The sequence below is a fragment of the Rousettus aegyptiacus genome, unplaced genomic scaffold (assembly GCF_014176215.1).
Source record: "Rousettus aegyptiacus isolate mRouAeg1 unplaced genomic scaffold, mRouAeg1.p scaffold_m13_p_10, whole genome shotgun sequence".
Taxonomy (NCBI): domain Eukaryota; kingdom Metazoa; phylum Chordata; class Mammalia; order Chiroptera; family Pteropodidae; genus Rousettus; species Rousettus aegyptiacus.
This window is the reverse complement of record NW_023416285.1, coordinates 68,312,013-68,333,561: the sequence shown is the minus strand read 5'-3', so window position 1 is coordinate 68,333,561 and position 21,549 is coordinate 68,312,013. Positions and strand designations below refer to the sequence as shown.

Below are 21,549 nucleotides of genomic sequence, written 5' to 3'. Positions count from 1 at the left end.
TTAAAATGTTCAATTACACACTTGAGATTGGAAATTCATAAATTGTCCTTTGAGCACAAAGTTAGTTATCACGTTTGAAAAACACATTTCAGTGATTAACTATTGCATTCAACTAAAATTATGTTTCAAAAGGGGCAGATTAAAAAGGCCATTTACTTAAAAAAAATCAAATCATTTGCAGAAATATTAATCAAGTAAATAAAAGTAAATGATTCCCAGTGATCCCTCAAAAATTGAATGTATGAAGATGATTAGTGTCAGCCACAGGTAATAGCATATGAACAAGCCATGAACAAGTGAATCTGGGCTGTGCTCCTCATCCTTAGGAGAAAATTTTATAATTGAATCCATCCTCACTCTCCAAGGTTTAGTCATTGTTCATGTATCTCTTATTTAGTTTCTGATTCTGATATTGGTAAATAGGAATTATGCATTGAATAATTTAATTTATATGTCTATGTCACATAATCAAAAATAAAATATACCTAATTGAAGGTGAATGTGTTGAGGATTATTTACCAAACTGGTAATTCTGTGCAACTTGTTCATACTGAAAATTACATAAATAAATATTCTGAGGAATAAGTCTCAGAAAAAAAAAAAGTATAGAATAAAACATGATGCCCCCTGAAATGATTTCTTCAAAAGAAAACAAACAAACGAAAAAGTTTAACTCCATACAGATGGAATTCAATTAACGACAACAACAAACTAGATTAAGAGATAAGTCTTTGTACATGTTTTCATGCAAGTGTTTCTTTATGACTGTGGTTCCCATAAATGATAGCTGAAAGTGAATATCTATGACATTTCCTTTTCCAGGCAAATTGAATGTATTTTTACAACTTTTTATAAAACTTCAAATATGATTTTTTCATTTTTATAAAATGGTATGATGTTTTATCTGTTTTAGAGGCTATTGCTATGGCAATAATCATGTTCTACAGACATACCACATAGGAGATACAGGTTTACAAACAGTAAGTTTCAGGCGATCTTTCTAAAAAAATTGTTTTCAGGAACACCATTTGTTTTTGAGTATTCACAGTATCATAAGTTGTGCCTTGCCAACCTATCCAGCATGATCTGGGTCTTTTTCTCTGGCTCCCACCAGGCACATTCATGTTATGCTCCAGGCAATTTTAACAATCTTCCCTCCTTACCATTTCTAAAATAGAACAAGTTCCCTGCCCTCCCTACCCAAGAGCTCTACTTACAACCACACTCCCAGTCCTTTGAACATCTGGAAAATACACAGTCAGCTCTCTATCTTTATCACTCATAGAGCATTCCATTACTGCACAGTCATAAACTGCCACTAAACATTTGTTCTTCTGCCTCCCCACTAGCTTGAAAATCTTCAAGCAAGGGACCATGGCTTCTATATATGTATTATTTTTCTCTGTCTTCAGACATATAAGAGTTTAATGAATATTAAAAACACCTTCTAACCATCACCAGCAGAAATGTCATCATAAATGCTACTGACGCCTTCCCTCTCCTTTTATCTATCCACAATCACATTGCCCTGCTCTCTGAGGAAATAATTGTCTTGAATTTGGTAATTGTCATTTACATACATATACTTACACCTTTACTATACAAATATATGTGTCGTCTGTCACATTTACAGAAATGGTACCACATTGTGTATATTTTTCTGACACTCACTTTTTTTCAGTTACATTGTTGAGATTAATTCATCTAGTGCTTTATTTCATTTTCACTGCTACATAGCATTACCTTATAAGAATATTTCACAATACTCATTTTTTTCTCCTTGCTCTTACATATTTTTCTATTTCCAATTTGTCACTATTGTAAGCAGTACTGCTAGAAAAATTCTTATATGCTTTTAATACAAAGGTGTAAGAGTTAGTTTAGACCAGAGGTCAGCAAACTTTTCCATAAGGAGCCAGTCAGTAAACAATTTAGGCTTTGCAGACCGTATGATAAGTATCCCAACTATTCAACTCTGCTATTGTGTGAAAGATCCCACAAGGCAATACATAAATGAGTGAGAGTGGTATGTTCCAAATCTTTTCACAAGAATAGGAAACTGACAAGATTTGGCCCACTACTGCTTGAGAGTAAGTTAGTAAATGGAATTACTTGGGTGTATTGTACATGCAATAACAAGATACTGTCAAATTGAAATAGATATGTATATTTACATCCTCTCTAGCCGTGTATACATTTTCTTGTTTCTCTACAAGTTGGTATAGATAAGGTATTTCATCTTAGCATTATGATTGGGATGCAATGTTTCATAGTATTACTATCTGAATTTCTCTGTTAACTAGTGAAATTTAACACATTTTCATGTTTATTAAACAGTCTAGTTTTCGCTTATGGATTATCTGTTTATTTTATTTACTCGGTATCTTTTAGGTTGTCTTCATCTTATGGAGTTATAGAAATTCTTTATGTTTCTATATGTGAATATTTTTTAAATATGCACTCAGTAATAATTCTAATAAAGATCATAAAGGCATATAATATATCATAAATATATCCCTGTATGTTTCATCTAAAACCTAAATTAAACATTTAGGTCCTGTAATTATTTTGTATCATATGAGATAAATATCCAACTTTTTTTTTTTTTCTAAAGGAGAAAACAACTTTATAGTACCTTTTATTGACTGGGTCATCTTTCCCCACAGATCTGCAATGGCATTTCTGTTATGTATCTAGTGTCAATATAAGTATAAATCTATTTCTAAGATTTCTCTTCATTTCTATTATCTGTCTATCCCTGCACCAGTTCCAAAGTCATGATTACAATGGCTAAATAATAATTATAATTAACAGCGTTTTCATCATTCTTCAGTCAAAGACATTTTATAATTTCCAGTATGACTTTTCTTGTTCTTTATGTAGGAGATATTGTGAAGTGTGCTTTTATGTTTTCAAATGTATCAGGTTTTTGTATTCACATTTTTGTCAATGATGTTTAATTTTACTGCATTTGTAATAAGTGAATATATTCTGAAGATACCAATCATTTCCAATTTATTGAAAATATCTTGAGCTATATTTTTTGTGTGTGGAATCTAACCATCTCCATCTTTTAATGATAATTCAGTTCATTTACATTTAATGTGATTACTAATATATTGGTAATGCCCTAGACTATATTGTTTTTAGCAAAAACATTTAAAATAATGAGAATAAAAGGGAAAACATATATATATTTCATAATTAACTGATGAAAATAAAGACTAAAGAGCTCTAGAAAATTAAGAGGAACCATAAAAGAACACATACACATGCATCCATACAGAAGGAGTAGAAGGAAAGGAAAAGAAAATTTAAGAACCATATATAGAGAAATTGTGTCAAATAGTGCTGAAATATCTTGAAAGTTAAGCAGAAAGAAGAATTCAGAAACTAGAATGTGAAGATTGAGTAGTTAACAGAGGGTACAAATAGGAAAAAAAGTAAATCTATATTCCTGAATTTGTAAATGTCATTAAGGGAAATCAGAGTTTAACCAATAAAATCTAGAAACATTTAGCTGCTGCCATGTAAAAACCATCTAAAATGTAGGAGCTTAAAATAGCAACCATTTATTGTTAGCTTAGAAGTCATGAGACTAAGGGATCAACTGATCACACCTGGGCTTAGTTGATCTCAGCTGTTTTTGCTCATGCATCTGTGAGCTAGCTGGCCATTGGCTAATTTGGGCTGCCAACATGTAAGGCCACTTGGGCAACTCAGCTCTGCTCCATATGTCTCTCATTCTCCTTCATAAACCACTGGGATACCCTGGGCTTATCATTCTCAGAAGTACTAAACCTCAATGAAAGTAATAAACCCCAATGAAAAAGCTCATTTTGTCATTGCTTGTGTAATGTGTTTTAATATTCCATTGGCCAAAGCAAGTCATATTGTTGAGCTGAGTGACAAGTATTACAGCAAGTCACCCCATTCTCAGTGGGAGGGCATTCAACACAAAGTTAAACATAAAAAGATGTGGATATAGAAAGAAGTGAAGAATGGGAACCATCATTGCAACTATCACATTAGCCCTCTCTTAAAGAAAAATAAAAGATTGTTGTGAATGAATAGAGTTTGAGAGCATTTAAAACTTCACTTTATCATGTGAGTCCAATGAAAGTCTCATGGGTCTAATACCAGGGAGGCTGATTGGTTATAACTTAGGAAAAATAACTATAAGAGAAATTAACTGAAGAGAAAGCCTGTGAGCAGAAGCAGGATAATCAGCTTAGAGCAATGGTTTAAAAAGTGGGGTGTACACATTCATTTGCATGTAGGAAGAGAATATAGAGAAATCTTTAATTTTATATGGAATTATTATCTAAATATAAGAAGTAGGTAAAGCTTTGCTAATAGATAATATGTGAAATGATACTGATATTCTGACCATGTCCATAAGTAGATGATGATCATATATATAAGGCATCCTATTGGAAAAGAAGGAGCCTCAACAGAAAATGGTCAAGTGATGCCTCATTCATTCATTTTCAGTGTACTGTGCTTTGTACTTAGGCAAATTCGTAAATTATAATATCCAGTTTTGATTAAACACACTTATGAAAATAGACAAATGGCTTCAAAAAATCATTGCTAAAAGACACCAAGAATTGGGGAAAACCCTGATAACCACACAAGCACAAGTGGACAACAAGGAAAAGAGATATTTCTTCTATGCCTAATATGTGCTCTTCATTAGCCACATAAAGAATGATTAACTAATCAACTCTAAACCAAGATCTGCAAAAGAAAATTTATAATTATCATTAAGGCTATTTAAAATATGGGCTTACACTCATTGCTTTTAATGAGGAGCTTTATCTTAAGCAAATGTTGTACCTTGGAATACTGGCTAATGATAGCATAAGGCCATTGCTAATAATAAGTTTTTATTTCTTTTTTTTTTTAACTAAACATTCGGAACATGAATACAAATATATAATATTATTGGATAGGTTTTTAAAAAATTAGCATAATGTTTCAGTAACCAATACTCAACGATGCATTTTCTAAATTTGAATTTATAGGTCTTTTCCTTCTATACATTCATCAAAACAAGTATTAAAACAATGTGAATTATAATCATACCTTTGATTGTTGTATTATAAAGTATTTAAGAAAGATATTTAGAAATAATAAAGCACATTTAAACATATTAACATCTAAAATATTATCATCGATAGCAATAAGTGGAAGAAAAATAAATCTATTTCATTAATAAATAAGTAATTATTTCTGAAATAATTTAATTTTCTCTTATTCCAATTTTTGCTTTAGTGCTAATAATATATTTTAATGCATTAATAAAAGTATATAGATATAGAAATACACATAAATTAGTTGATCCATTAGTTTTCGTGGTTTCTCTTTTTAGATTAAAAAGGAAAGATAAGGAGATATTTCAACCAAATCATATTTATTGGATATCCACTAATAAGAAAGGATTTACAAACAATTTATTTGCATGTGGTTGTCTTAAATGCATATAAAATGCTCGTTTTCAATATTTAAAAATAATATTATTAAAGGTTGTTTAAAATGAACTTCAAATTTGCCAGGAGTATGTACTGATATAGAAATTATTTGATTTGTGTCACAAGAAAATTGCCAGAGAAATACAAACAACTCAAGTTCTTCATAGAAACTTAAGACTTAGATCCATGAACCAAGATAACAAAAGAAATAAATAACAAGAGCAACTATACTATCTCTCAGGGACTACACAAACAGCTAATGAGAAAATTTAGAAAAAAATAATTTATCAAGACATCTAAGCATGCAGCTATCCTATGGCCCATGCACAAGAGACATAGGACTATTTATTGATGGGGAAAACTAAAGAGTTGAAAAATCTATATACTGCCAGATTTGAAAAATTCTTTACCAGAAATGTAATCTAAATTCTCCCTTTTATACATGGGATTATAAATAAATTCAGTGAATTTTCTCTTTCCAAGCTTGTCAGGGGCAGAACCAAGACAAGGATACAGTACCCAACCCAATATTTTTACTACCATTAAGTGTTAGTTCTATAATTTGTATTGTAAACAAGGAAATCGCTCTCTATTGCCCAGTTCATTGTATAAACGTGATTCAAGGACACTTTAACTTAGTGAAGACAGCGTATTTTTAGTGCCTGGCCATATTAATTGTAAGTGAATCCTTCTCCCCTATTTCTGATAAATTATATCTGCTCACTAAAACAACTAAATGGCAGGACTGCTGCTCTCAGTGATTTCTCACTTACTTTGATTTACTGAGTGTATCTTAAAGTACCAAATTTATCTTTTATATTCTTTTTGCTAATAAAGGCTATTCTCCTCTGAGTAAATTCCAATCGATGTGTTTCTTCTATAACAAAGAAAAATGTGGTTTATAAAGCAGATAAATAACAATTAAAGAAACAACCTTGGAATATATAAGAATGGTTAAACTCAAACACTTTTAGTCGGTACTCAAAGGGGCTGAACGACAAATTTAATACAATATTAGCACTGCAAAAATTGCAAGAAGTGAGAAGCTTAAGAAGAGATCAACAGAGTGTAAATAAGCCTAATTAGTACAAGATCATAAAACTCTTTTATGCAAAAAAGCTGGTACAGACAAAGATTGTAGAATAACACACACAACCTCATGTTCCAATCACTGTGCAGGTAAGATGTCTAGGCTTTTCTTTTGGAACTAGTAGATAAGCAAGTTTTATGAACAAATTAGAAATTAATACTAAAGATTCAGATTCTAATTATAAATTATCAAAATATATCTAATCAAAGCATTCAAAAATTAATAACAGGTAGATGTTAATTGCAATTAATTTTGACATGTTATTAAAATTCATATTTTTATTAAATAGGAAAAGTACAGCTATTTCACAGACACAAAGTACAGCTATTTCACAGTACAGCTATTTCACAAACATAAGACTGAAAAATAAACAAGAATAATAAGTTGTGTGATATGAGATAGATGTTAAAAGCATGGGCTCTTAAGTCAGATAGACTTGGGTACCTGATCTTGAGCAAGTTTAGCCTCTTTATTTCAATTGACTTCTCTGTAAAATGATGATAATAATATAATCTACTCCTTAGAACTCTTCTAAGAATAAAGTAAGATAATATGTGTAAAGTTCTTAGAAACTGGACATCAAGGATGATAGCCTGGCTTAAATCACCTTCAAAATACCTTTCTCCTCCATTTTCCATACTCAACAAACAGGTGTTCTAACAAGGGAGGGACACCCAGCAGCAGAAGGTCATAAAGCAAAGTGCCAGGGCAGGGGCTGATTAGGATGTCACAAGAAATCCATTAAAGAATAAGCCACCTACATTTTTCGGTGTTTGGGTTAGTAAGGATGTCACTGAGAAGAAATCATGGGTGTGCCCACAAAAGAGCCTGCATTTATCTATCAGCCATACAAATGGCAATGACCGCCAAGAGAGAATCATCAATAGAACAAGTTAAGTAAAAAGGTATTTTTCTCCTAGTTATTATCTCCCTTCTTCTTGCCTCAACTCTGGAAGACCCAGAAAGAGGAGAGGAAAAGTACAACATTATCTAATGCCCACTCTTCATTCCTTAGCTGTGAACACAGTTGAGGAAAGACAAGGTCTAAATGGTGTAAGAGACTGATGTTTAAATTGGACTGGCTTGGACTCTTTGATATTTGAAAGTGAACAGAAAGCTACAGGATGCACCTGAGATGCTGCCATGTGTCGGGAATGGAGATCCAAAGAATGAAGTGTTGCTGTTTGTCAGTAGAATTTCTAAAGCCCTTGGGATGAGGTCCAAGGCCCAGCATAATCTCTCCCTCTTTATACCTCTCTAGCCTCCTGTTCAGCAGTCATTCCCCTACCCCATACACTCTCTCCTGGAGCAATACTTATATTTCAGGGCCTCTGATGTGTCATGTTACATCTTTCTGCCCAAACTCATTGATCTCTGCTGTACTCTCTCTTCCCTACCAATCCCCACATTTTGCCAACATTTACTCCACACTAAAAACAAGGACCATAACCACCTTTTTCATTGCTGTGTTACAAGCATTGAATAAACTTCCTGGAATATAGGATATAAACAATAATTAGTCCATGAATGAATGAATAAAAGGATTCCTTTAAAGTTAAATATTGTAACAAGGATTCTGGGCAACAACTTGAATGGTACATAAGAAGAAAGACATCGACAGAGACAGATGGTAGAAAAACTATCAGATTATTTTACAGCAATTACACCTGCATGCAATACCTTAATCCTTAAATTCATATGTGTGAAGTGTATATGTTTGTATGTGTGTGTCTATGTAACTATATTAAACTAATCACAGTAGACTTTTATTCTGCATAATAGTTATATTTTAAAGATTGTCAACACATATCCAAAAAAGCCATGACATAATAAGTTCTCTAGTAGCAAAGTTTTATTTGGGGATGCTTTTATGATCTTTGGAGGGATGAAAATTGGCTATAAGTCTCTTCCTGATCTGGCTCTGAGTTATTTCTAGCCTCATCTTCCCTCAAATCCCTAACAGCCTTCTAAACTACAGTCACAATAAACTTTTACATTTTACTAAATTCAACACACCACGATTTGTGCTGAAACACTTTTCCCCTTATGGAGCTTGCCAATCTCTATTTGTTCTCATTAGCTATTTTCTTTTCTAGAAAATTTCTCAGATATACATATCCTCTACCCCAGGGATCCCCAACTCCTGGGTCATGGACCAGTTACCAGACTGCTGCCTGTTAGGAACTGGGGCTCACAGCAGGAGGTGAGAGGCAGGCATTCGAGAAAAGCTTCCTTTGTATTTGCAGCCTCTCCCCAGCGCTAGCATCACCACCTCAGCTCCACTTCAGATTGTTAGGCATTAGATTCTCATAGGGACACCAATCCCTGGTGCCAAAAAGTTGGGGACCGCTGCTCTACCCCCATCCCTTGTATTATCATATTAATCCATAAATACTTCAATAAAAATATAATCACACCACTTTAAATGTGATGATTTTTTGTTCTCTCAGCTCACCCTTCCCCGCCACTGCACCAGGAAAAATTTGAGGGCGGCATTAGTTAACTACTTAAGTATTTCAGCTCCTGACATTGTGACAGACACTGAGTATGTACTTAGTAAGTCCTGTTGAAATGAACAAACACAACTCATGCCTTCTAGTAGCTTAGACTGCGGTAAAAAGAAACACATGTAAATTTGTTATAATCCAGTGTGCAAAGTCGTAAGAAATGTGTGAACACCATGTGGTAGAGCACAAGGACAATAAGGGCTGACTCTACTTGGAGTATCCTAGAAAAACATCAGAGAAGATGAAATTTGAAATTGGCCTTGAATAAATAAAAGATCTCTAGCTAGTAAAGGAGAAAAGCTTAACAGGAACAGGGAAAAACATCTGCAAGGCCAGAGAGTTCTTAAGTATAATGGTATGTTCGGAGAACAGTGAGTTCAATGCAGTTTTTTTAAAAAATAGCTTCACAAACAGTTATAATACCTTACAGCTACTGCCCTCTGTCGCACCTTCTCTCCTCAACCATGCTGCTTAAAAATGTTGCCTCCACTCTTTCTTCACTTCCTTATCTCCAACATACACGACCCACTGCAATCTGGTTGCTTTTACCATGATCAGCAAATATATCCTTGTTCTTAATCTAATGATACATGCAAATACTTTTCTTGGCTTTAACATATCATATGACACTTGTTCTCTCCCTAATTGTGTAATACTCTCCTGCATTGGTATTAGAACCACATTATCCTGATGTTGTGGGAAACCTTTGAAAAAAATCCTCATCATAGATCTGAGAAATTCTCTGTCTGCCAATCAACATGCAATAATATCTCCAAGAAAACAGGACTAACACCAGTGGATAATCAAGGCATATGAGTTCTGTGTGGCTCTTCCAAAGAGATGAATTCCACCTTTGAAACCTGGGGAAAGAACACGCAACCTCTGCAATTTTTATTTAAAAATCACTTCATGTTAAACTATTGCTGTTTGTTATTTAATTTATATAAAAGGATGGGAGAGTAATATGGAATGCCCCTTTTCTGAGGAAGCCAAGAGAACTATGACTGGATATACTTAGTTCTCCCAACCCTCCTTCCTGTAAGATGTTAAAGGATGGAGTCAAACTAGTTAATTACCTTTATCTGCCTTCTTCCCTGCAACTGTTACCTCAATCCTTAGGTTTTATTGTGGCCAAAACATATGGGTTCTTCCCATTACCAAATGAACCATAACCCCTTTTAGTATACAAAATCCTACCTTGACTGAGAGCTGTAAGTAATACAGATATCTGACTATTGCACATCATTGCATCTGATAAGGAATAAAAGGCAGTGATCTCTGACTTTCGTTGTTAAGAGTAGAAGTACAGTCTAGCTCAGAGAAAGGAATCCTCCTTTATCTTTTCCTTCTAGGTCTCCTATGCAATCTTTGTTATCCTCTTGTGTTCTAGAGTGTCTTCAAAAGTATGATGACTGTTTCATGCTAATCTCTTTCTTCACTCAAGTTTATGCATCCCTATTCTTCAACTACCATCAGATGGCTTCCCAAACTATCTGCACTCTAAGCCCTTCTCCTAAGCTGCAGATCTATATCTTCTGCTTAGACATCTCCAATTAAATTTCTCACAGACACCTGCTCACTAAATCCAAAACATAAATACTTGTCTCCCAAACACCAAAACAAAAGCAAACAAAACTTCTGTGTACCATACCTTAGTGAATAGTGCCACCATCTACCCAATCTCCTAAGTCTTCATTCTGTGCAAATACCTTACTCTGTTAAAATACAGACTGTCATGCCCACAACTAGCAATTATGATCCCACAGATCTTAGAAGGAGCTCAGGAAATAGCCATTTTAATAAATAACTCCCAGTGATTCCAATGTAAGTGTTTATAAATCATATTTTGAGAAACATTTTTAAAAACTCTAGGAGGCTATTGAAAAACATCAGCTGAATAAATTAATGTTCTCCAAATCTAATTCCTATTCTTTCAAAATATTAATAACCTGACTTCCACTCAAGATGGTAGAGTAGGTAAATGCTGTGCTGGCCGCCTCTCATGATCATATCAAAACTACAACTAAACTACAGAAAAATCATCGAGAATTGCCTGAAGTGTAGCTGAAGAGAAGTCCTGCAATTAAGGACATACAGAAGAAGCCACCTCAAGACTGGTAGGAGGGGTGGAAACATGGAAGGGACTGGTTCCATTCCTATATGTAGCAGTTGAGAATCAGAAGACATATTTCAGTTGTGGAAGTTCCCCAAGAGAAGCAAGTGATTTCAATCCCAGACAACACTCCTATAAAGGGTTCAGTGCTGGGAAGAGAAGACCCTACAACTTCTGGCTATGAAAACCAGTAATGAATGTGGCTGAATGAGATGAAGGGCTGCTGGAGCCCCAGGCATTTATTTTAGAGGGCCTGCTCAGGAACTTACTCAGTGATAGACTTGCTCACTCTGAGCTTCAATGCTGAGGCATCAGTTTGAAAGATGCCAAGGGAAGGAATTGAATTGTCTGGCTCCAAGGTAAGGTCTAAGGGTGGCTTTCTTCCAGACAGAAGTACTGACAGAATCCATTGTTTCTCTGTCGAGACCTCCATATTTAAGGCTTACTGACCCAGGCAGCCACCATTGGTCTCTCTGCCCTCATGATTTCCTGAGACTCTGCCCCACCCAACATGTGGGCCCAACAGCTTCCAGGGACTTTTCTATACAAACAGCCTGTCTTGTCTCATGCTGTAGACTTTCATAAAATTTCTCAAAGTTTCAAAAAACCTTACTATACTCCATACCTCTACCAGAACAGTCCCAAGCCTAGACTAGTGGCAGTCAGCCTCAGTTTGTGGCTTGGCCTCTCAAAGCACCTTCAAACCCAGTTTGGGTGGCAGTCATCTGTGGTTGTTTAGTGGCTCATGCCAGGTGTTCCTGAGCAGGGCATAGGCTGCAGCTGTACTGAGCCTGTGGTAGGGCCCCTGCCAGGAGGCTCCAAGGGCAGCACATCTTGTGAGCAGCTTCATACCAAGCCAGAGCACCACCTGGTAACTTCCACAGATAATACACCCAAATGGTAGACTGGGCAGGTGCCAGAGCCTGCCCCATAGTGTCAGATCCTGTACAACAGATCCTCCAATGCAGTCATCAGCCAGTTCTCAAAACCAGCCTCCCATTGATGTGCAAACAGCAAGTAAGGCTCAACTACAATATGAGGACACATACAACTCATATAAAGGATATACCTCAAGCACTAGGTTCAGGTGACCAAGGAGACTATGCCACAGGGCCCGACACTATGTCTATTACATGAGGCCACTCCACTAAGACCAGAAGACATAGCAGCCCTACCTAATACACAGACACAAACACAAGGATTCAGGTAAAATGGAGGAGATCAAGAAGAATGTCCTAAATTAAAGTGAACAAAGCTCCAGAAAAGAACTAAACAAAATAGGTACGGAGTTCAAAACACTGATTATAAGGATGCTCAATAAAATTAAGGGAATAATAGATGAACTCAGTGAGAACTCCAACAAAAATATAATAAGCATGAAAAAGAACCAGTCAGAAATAAAAATACAATAACTGAAATGAAGCATACAGTAGAGGGAATAGACAGTAGATTAGATGAAGCAGAGGATCGAATCAGAGATTTAGAAGATAAGGTAGCAGAATACATCCAATCAGAATAGCGACAAGACCAAAATGAGGGTCTTTAAAGGGCCTTTGGGACAATATCAATTTTACCAGTGTTTGCATTATAGTGGAACCCTAAGATGAGAGAGAACAAGGAATGGAAACTTGTTTGAAAAAAAATGATAACAGAATTCTACATTTACTTGGCAAAGAAATAGACATACAAGCCCAGAAATGCAGAGAGTCGCAAACAAGCTTAACTCAAAGAGGCCCACACCAAACACATCACAACCAAAATGCCACAGGTTAAAGACAAAGAGAATTTTAAAAGCAGTAAGAGAAAAGCAATTAGTTACCTACAAAGGTGATCCCATAAGACTATCATCTGATTTCCTGACAGAAACTTTGCAAGCCAGAAGGAATTGGCACAAAATATTCAAAGTGATGAAAAGCAAGGACGTACAACCAAGATTACTCTACTTATCAAAGCTATCATTTAGGATTGAAGGACAGATAAAGAGCTCCCAAGACAAGAACAATCTAAAGAAGTTCATCACCATCAAACCAGTATTACAAGAAATATTAAAGACACTCCTTCAAGAAGAAAAAAATATGAATAAAATAGCAATAACTACATACCTTTAAACATAAATGGATTAAATTATTCAATCAAAAAGTAGGATGGTGGAATGAATAAAATAATAGCTTTACATATGCTTCCTACAAGAGACTCACTTCAGATATACACACACAAACTGAAAGGGGTGGAAAAAGATATTTCATGAAAACGGAAACAAAGAAACAAAAAGTTGAGGTAGTAACACTTATACCAATAAAAAAGACTTTAAAACAAAGGCTATAACAAAAGACAAAGAAGATCTCAATAACCCCACTCCTGTGTATTTATCCAAAGAAATCCAAAACACTACTTCAAAGAGACATGTACATCCATATGTTCCCTGCAGCATTATTTATAATAGTCATGATATTGAGGCAACCTGGGTGTCCATCAATGGATGAATGAATAAAGAAAAGGTGGTACATAATATACAATGGAATATTACTCAGTTATAAAAAAGAATGAAATCTTTACATCTGCTACAACATGGATGGATCTAGAGGATATTGTGATGAGTGGAATAAGTCTGAGAGAAAATAAATGTCATGTAATTTTACTTACATGTGGAATCTAAAGAAAAATAAACAAACAAAATAGAAACTAATAGATATAGAGATCATTTTGATGGTTGCCAGATGGGAGGGTGATTGGAGAAGGAGGTGCAGGTAAAAATGGGGAAGGGATTAAGAAGTACAAATTGGTAGTTACAAAATAGTCATGGGGATGTAAAGTACAGCATAAGAAATATAACTATGTATTGTGCCAGATGGGTACTAGATTTATCTGGGTGATCTTTTCATAAGTTACACAAATGTCTAATCACTAGGTTGTACACCTGAAACTAATTTAATATTGCATATCAATTGTAACATTTTAAAAAATTAATTATTAAAAAAATCAATAACTTTTCACAGTCATTTCTACATGCCAGCTTTAAAGTGAGTAAACATTATTTCTTTACTTTTGATATATAGCGTTTACAGTATGTGTTGCAGCTTTTCATATCTAGTTATATTTACAAATGACAACTGCTGATAAGGGTTAATTTCTAAGTTTATATCAATTTTCAATCAAATATTGAGATATAATAACTTTCTAAACATCCCTATAATGTTAACTATTTAATGACATAATATCTCTATAGCTTTTGGGAAATCTAAGAGATAATGCACACTTGTATTCATAAGATAAAAATGTAAATCTAAGAGATAATGCACACTTGTATTCATAAGATAAAAACGTATTAACCAAGGGGATCGATATGATCAATAAACCAATGTCATCGCTTACTTGAATTCCTGCTTCTTAAAAGCCTAAAGGTAAACTCTGTATCAGAAATCTTGAGATGACTTCAAAGCTTACATTGTTCAAGTTCCGACCCTAGCACTTGGCACTGTAAGAAATAACCATTTGGGCTGAGGTACTTAGCTTAGCTTTCGGTGCAGTAATTGGTGACTATACCATTTATACCTGAAGAATATGCACACAGAATGAAAATGTTTATTTACATGAGAAAAGACATTCTATATAGACACCAAGGAGAAAAGAAAAAAAAGAGGAGTGAGTTTAAGTTGCTAAAATGCACACGCTCACTACAAACTTTGTCAATTGTCAGCTACTAGTACATTCCAAAGTTTAATTACATTCTTACTCATGATTTTTTTAAATGTTTAAATAAAATATTTTAAACTAAATTGCAGACACTGTAATTAGAATCTTTAATTATAATTTAGATCTGCAAATTTCTTTAGACGATTGTACTGGTTAATGATTCTGAGATACAATTTGTGTGTGTGTGTGTGTGTGTGTGTGTGTGTGTGTGTGTGTGTGTCTTTTGGTTCTTAATTCTTTTTGCTATGCTGCTTTTTTCTCTCAGGCTAATGTCACAACAAATCTACATCACTGACCTGAACCAGAAGACAGGAGTTTAGGTCTTGCTACGCAATATGCACACTGCATAGAAATGAGTGTATCTGCTAAGCTACTAATAGTGAAGTTAAATTTATTCTTTACATTTTTCCCATTAATTGTTTCTGAATTAGAAATAATCATGTCTACTTTTATATGTAGGTGATAATAATACATGTATTTTCCCTCACCGTCTTAGTAAATATCTTTCTACTTAAAATGTCAGTCAAGTTTCATTTTTTGACTTGACCATCTAAACTAACATAAATTCACACTTTCCCTAATTATTAATCTTTCATTCCAACACAACTAATATCAAGATTGAAAATCTCTTCATTTATTCACCAAGAAGTCAAAATCATTTCTCTTCACAAAATGTATACATGTTTTTAAATTGAGCTCTATCTTCGCTAAAAGATTATGTTTGTGTGTGTCTGTGTTACATTTGTATATAGATTTTACAGCTTTCATTTTCCCTAGCTTCATCTTGCTTCTATAGGTTTGAACAACTAATAAACAGTACATGTTGAGTGATCAAACTATCTCTTGGCTCTTACTCAGAATCCTCCCCATTTCACAGATTATGTATACCAATTACCAACCCATTTTCTCTCAGCTCCAAATCCATCCTCCTTTCCCCTTCTTTGTGATATAAGAGGAGGACTCTGTAAACATTGCTCCTTTGCCAGTTCACACAATGTTAGGCTTTGTCAATAGAGAGTGCTGGAGGGATATCCCAATGTCATTGCAAGAGAAAGGGACTTCTCTTTCTGCTTCTCTTCCTGGTTTAGGTGCATTGTCATGCTTTCACACAGCTTCAGAAAACTGGCATGCACTGAGTTTTCAGCCACCAGGTAAGGTATTCCTACTGGCCAGATTTAGCATGAATATGTTTCTTCATGAGCAACAGCTATATACTCCTGTAGCAGCAATTTCTTCTCCACTGAGGTCTGAATCTCACTCAGCCTTGAGAGGAAGGGCACTCTCCCAAGTCCTCAGTTCCTGACACTTCACCTCTGGAAGTAGATGTTGCCTTCTGCATTTGCTAATTCTGAGTTACTTTTATGCTGTTTTATTATTCAACCACCTTTTTCTAGTTACTAATATATTATATTATATTTTCTGTGTTCAAATTACTGTTATGGATCCTCTCCTCTGACTATGTTCTGATGATAGAGTAAATAGATGCTCACTTGGTGGTTTTGCAATTAATCTGACTTCCTATAGGCCAATGACTGGTATGGCTTAGTAAACGAGGTAAATAAAGGTTGAAATAAAGGAGAAAATCTGATTCGACAAAAAGAATTCTATAGAACTCTTTTAGGTAGGTGATGCAGGGAAATGTATCATAAGAAAAATGTTGAGGGCCTTAAAGCCTTTCAAGAGCCTACTGAGATGTTAAATATGTATTTCATTTGGAGGTATATTTCTATATATAGATGCATGTGACCAAAAACACACATATTCACATACACATTCACTCCAAAATGGAAAAAAAAAATAAAAATCAGAGTGACTTTTAATTTAAATGTTCCCAACTATAATTTGACTGAAATCAATTCCACTTACATATAGTTTGGAATGTAAGTGAATTCTAATGTTTAATTAAATGTGTAGTAGGGTCCCCAAAATAAGAAAGCATATCTTGAGCTTGCTAAAATTTGTTGAAGTCCTTGGGTGAAATTCGCTGAAGAGACCAAAGTTTTTATTTCAATTCAGAGATGAAGTTTAAATTTGTTCTGTTGCTAATGACTGGATATCTAACATCAGCACTACTGGCTTTTATTTATTTATTTGCATATAAAAATTAATGTTTTTTCTTGAGACTGAAAGCAGAAGATAGAACCACACCACAGACACAACAGCTAGAAGAACAACTGCCTGATCGTGACTACTTCACTTGGACATGGTCCTGTCCCAGCTTTGGGACATGTTCATCTTAATTTTCAAGTCTTAGCTTCACACATCAACATTCACTGCTCTCCTTTAAGTTGACGTCAGTGGATCCTTTATGTTGACTGCTAAAATTTAATTCTTACAGGATTATTACACTTTTTCCCATTTTTTCTTACTTAATTTTTCTCAGATTTCAGGATTTGTAAAACTATATAAATTTTCCAACAAAGACTTGAAAGGAACTCCTACATAGAAACACTAGCTAAATCTTCATAATTTCTTTTCTGTTTTTTTTCTTAAATATCAGTTTTATTGAGAGATAACTGACAAAATTGTAAGATGTTAAAAGTGTGCATTGTGGTGATTTAATATATGTGTATATTGTAAAAGAATTTTCCACATCTAGTTAATTAACATATCCATCACTTCAAATATTTATCTTTTCTGTGTGTGATAGCATAAGTTTTACTCCTTTAATGCATTTCAATTATACAATACAGTGTTATTAACTACAGTCAACCATATTTTACATTAGACACTTAGACTTATTTATCTTGTAGCTGAAAGTTTGTACCCTTTTATCCACTTTTCCCTATTTCCTCTACCCCTAGCTCCTGGAAACCACATTTATACTCTCTATTTTTATGTTTGACTTCTTTTTTTAAATTCCTTTATAAGTGATACATGTGGTATTTGTCTTTCTCTGTCTGGCTAAATTCACTTAGCATAATGCTCTCAAGTTCAACCCATATTGTGGTAAATGGCAGAATTTAGTTCTTTGTCATGGCTGAATAATATTCCATGGCTGTTGTTAATAATGTTGCAATAAAAATGGGAGTACAGATATCTCTTTGAGATCTTATTTTCATTTCCTTTGAATATATACCCAGAAGTGGGGTTGCTGGATTGTATGAATCATATTTTTAAATTTTTGAGAAACCTCCAAATTGTTTTCCATAGTGACTATACCAGTTTATATTCTCACCAACAGTGTACAAAGGTTCCCTTTCTCTACATCTTCATCCATACTTATCTCTTTTCATTTTGATGAAAGCTGTTCTAAGAGATGTGAGGTAATATTTTACTGTAGTGTTGATTTGCATTTCCCTAATAATTAGTGATGTTGGGTACTTTTTCAGTGTACCTGTTTGGACATCTGTATATCTTCCTTAGAAAAATGTATATTCAGTTTCTTATGCACTTTTTAATTGAACTGTTTGTAATTTTTTGCTATTGAATTATATAAGTTCTTTATATAAATTTGGGTATTAAACCATTGTCAGATATGATTTGCAAATATTTTCTTCAATTCAATGGGCTGTCTTTTCATTTTGTTGATGATTTCCTTTGCTAATGAAAGTTTTTTAGTTTGATATAGTCCCACTTGTTATTTTTGGTTTTGTTAACTTTGCTTTGATGTCAAAATTGAAAAGCATTGCTAAGATTGATGTCAAGAAGTCTATCTCCTACGTTTTCTTCTAGCAGTTTAGGTTTGTGTTTGTCTCTAATCCATTTTAAGTTGACAGTACCAGCTTTTTAAACATGTGTTAGTTATTCATAAGAATGATTAGAAGAGAAAAATAGAAATTAGTTTTATCCATATCACTATTGGAAAAAAGTCATTGCTAAAAGTCATTACATTTTGCTAAAAATATATCACTTGAATTTGTCTAAAGATCCCAAATAACAAATATTTTATGTCTATAAAAAAAGGTATATTTTTTAACTTTTAATTTTTTGAGGAAAAATAATTCAGTTTGCAAAAAGAAAAAAAACTGCTGTAGCTATTACCACTAATATTTATATGACAAAATCTATAACAATGAAATCTTTTATATTTTGGAGTTCTCTATCATTTGACTTTTTATTTTGGCTGATTATAAGACACTAAAGGTAACTATAAAAGAGATATCATTTATATCATATTCACTAGTTTTCTTAATGCGTTACTTGACAATATTCTGACTCTCTTCACTTCATTTTACATAGAAGTCGGGTGCTCATTTTCACTAGGTCTCTCTAAAATTAAGGAGCTTTTGTAAGACAAAATGTACAGAAATATTATCTTTTCAGCCAACCAGTAACTTTTGAAATATACACGCCGGATGAATATGTCTCTATTATCTTTTCAAGTTCTCATATACTTAAGTGACTTATAGAAAGAGACATATTAATATTTCAGGCTACAATATAAGATATTGCAAGGGAGGGGAGAGGGTTCAGTTGAAGAGTGAAGTTTTTCCTATTGTTACAAAATTGTGGTTATTGCCTGAAAGCATTTAAATCTTCACATTTTAACCTGAAAGAACTTTGGAGACTTGTAGATGTTTTCTATCAACTATCTCCTCATAGTTGTGGGTCACCACCCTCACTGCCACCTCACATTGTAGCCATCCAAGTTAATATAAGAAAAAGATGTGAGGTCAGAGAAGTGTCCCTGGTGGAAGAAAAAGCAGATTTTTTTTTTAAATGATAAAAGCAGCATATTTGCTCCCTAAAGGAAAGATAAGGAAGCCTCAATAAATTGGTCAATAATGTTTACGAGAGCTTGCAGAAAGGGCAGACCTCTTGTTTTTGTTTGTTTATTCAGGTGGAAAAATGTCCAAACTTATCATCTTTCCCCTTGGATGAGAAAGGAAAGGAACTGGGGAAAGATGACATGATGAAAGATGACCACGCAAAGAAGGGACAAGGGCATCTTCTCTAATTCAAACTCCGTAGGCCATAAGGAAGGTGGATCTCTAAAGAGCCATTGAGCCTTGGAGCGGAGGATGCCTGAGAGGCGGATGAGATTGTGAACCACAAATTTGCCAGAGACGTAGTATGTGACAAGAGATAGGCATATCAGAAGAATGCAATATAAGGCTGGCAACAGCTGGAAGATGCAGCAGGATCTGACAAGGCATTAGTGAATTAAAAATTACTTCAACAAAGACTTCTATAATAAAGCACTACAGTTAGCAGTAGAAATATAGAAAATTGATTACCAAATGTTTATGCTTAATTAAGAATTTATCTTTGATGTTTCTAGTCCACCCGTATCTAAACCCACCAAACCATTTTCCTCTCCTGCCCATTATATTTTAATAAAAAAGAAATAAGTACCTATTTCATAGAATCCAAGTATGTCAAGATTCGAGTTTTCTTTAGATTGATTTATATGTGCCTTATATATATAATTTATAAGTATATAGTTATTAGACAAGGTGCCCAACTTACTCAGTGCCTTAAAGAGATTTCCATTTATAACACTAGCCATGACTACTTTCTGTAAGCAGCAGTTGTCTATTAAACTAGAGAGAAGTTACTTATGGAAGTCCAAGCAGGTATATTTATCCTAGAAAATGGATCTCAGTAATATGACTATTTTTATTTAAATAATTGTTTTTGTCACACTGCAGCTAGATAGACAAATTTGGAAAAGAATACAACATATAAAGGGTAACCTTAACACCCAAGCTGGAATGGTATAACACAGACACGAACAGATGAACATTCTTAACTCTCCACATACTTGGATAGACTAAATAGGCATTAGATGATTATATAATCCTATTATTGTACAACAACTCGTTTAGTCTAAATGATCCCTTTCAATGCTTGATATGAAATAAAAATATTATTTAATAAGAAACTCACCATATCCGTGTCTGAGACAGGGCCAAAACTGGTCACGTAGATGTTAGTGAAGACTTCAGTAATACTGTCTGATATGAGAAAAAGAGATTGAACATAGACATTATATAATGAGAGCCATAGGAGAAAGAAGTGGTCAAGTTCTTGGCATGGTTAGAAAGCTGTGTGATATTTAGAAATATTTTTAAAATTTTCATTTCAATTTTCAGAACTGACAAAAATAGCTACATTGACTGAATATTTCATAGGTTCTCACAACCCTAAATGCGAAATGCCCAGAAGTATTAAGACCTTCTTCCTTGAAAGTTACACCTGATCGAGTATTCTTTTTAAAGCATATTTCTCAGAATTAAGAGTTTCTTAATTTTAACTAAACTAGTTTACAACAAATTTTCCACCAGCACTGAAAACAAAGTATGATTAATATGGTTACCATTTGATATAGTCTGAATCTGATTTTTAAACTAAATATTTCAGATGATATTTCATAATAGTAGAAATTTAGTCCTTAGATTATAAATTTGTATATTTTCTTAATAAAATACATATACAGAGTTTTAATCATTACAAATAAAAATAATCCATATTGTTATAAAAAGCTTTATTATTCAGTGACAGAAGAATAAAAGCAAATAACATACATTAACCATAATGGATTATTTCTAAACAAGATGCCTTTAAATACATTTAAGAATGTTTGAAATGCTAAGACGTAGCATCCATCTTAACTATATAGAATTAAATTCTAAAGTTATGTAACTTATTAACTGTAACATGATTAACAGAACTCTCTATTAACCAGATGATTTAAATCTTTTATTTTAAATAAAGCAAATGGTGATG

At 33.8% G+C, this 21,549-nt stretch overlaps 1 protein-coding gene across 4 annotated transcripts in view; it reads right to left on the bottom strand.

Annotated features, from left to right (window-relative positions):
- Positions 1–21,549, bottom strand: part of GABRA2 (gamma-aminobutyric acid type A receptor subunit alpha2) — a 120,418-nt gene that overhangs the window by 47,518 nt on the left and 51,351 nt on the right. For all 4 annotated transcript variants that reach the window (XM_016145847.2, XM_016145864.2, XM_016145854.2 and 1 more), the window contains one exon: positions 20,710–20,777. In XM_016145847.2, the coding sequence (XP_016001333.2) occupies positions 20,710–20,777 (68 nt within the window). The remainder of the gene's footprint in view (positions 1–20,709; positions 20,778–21,549) is intronic.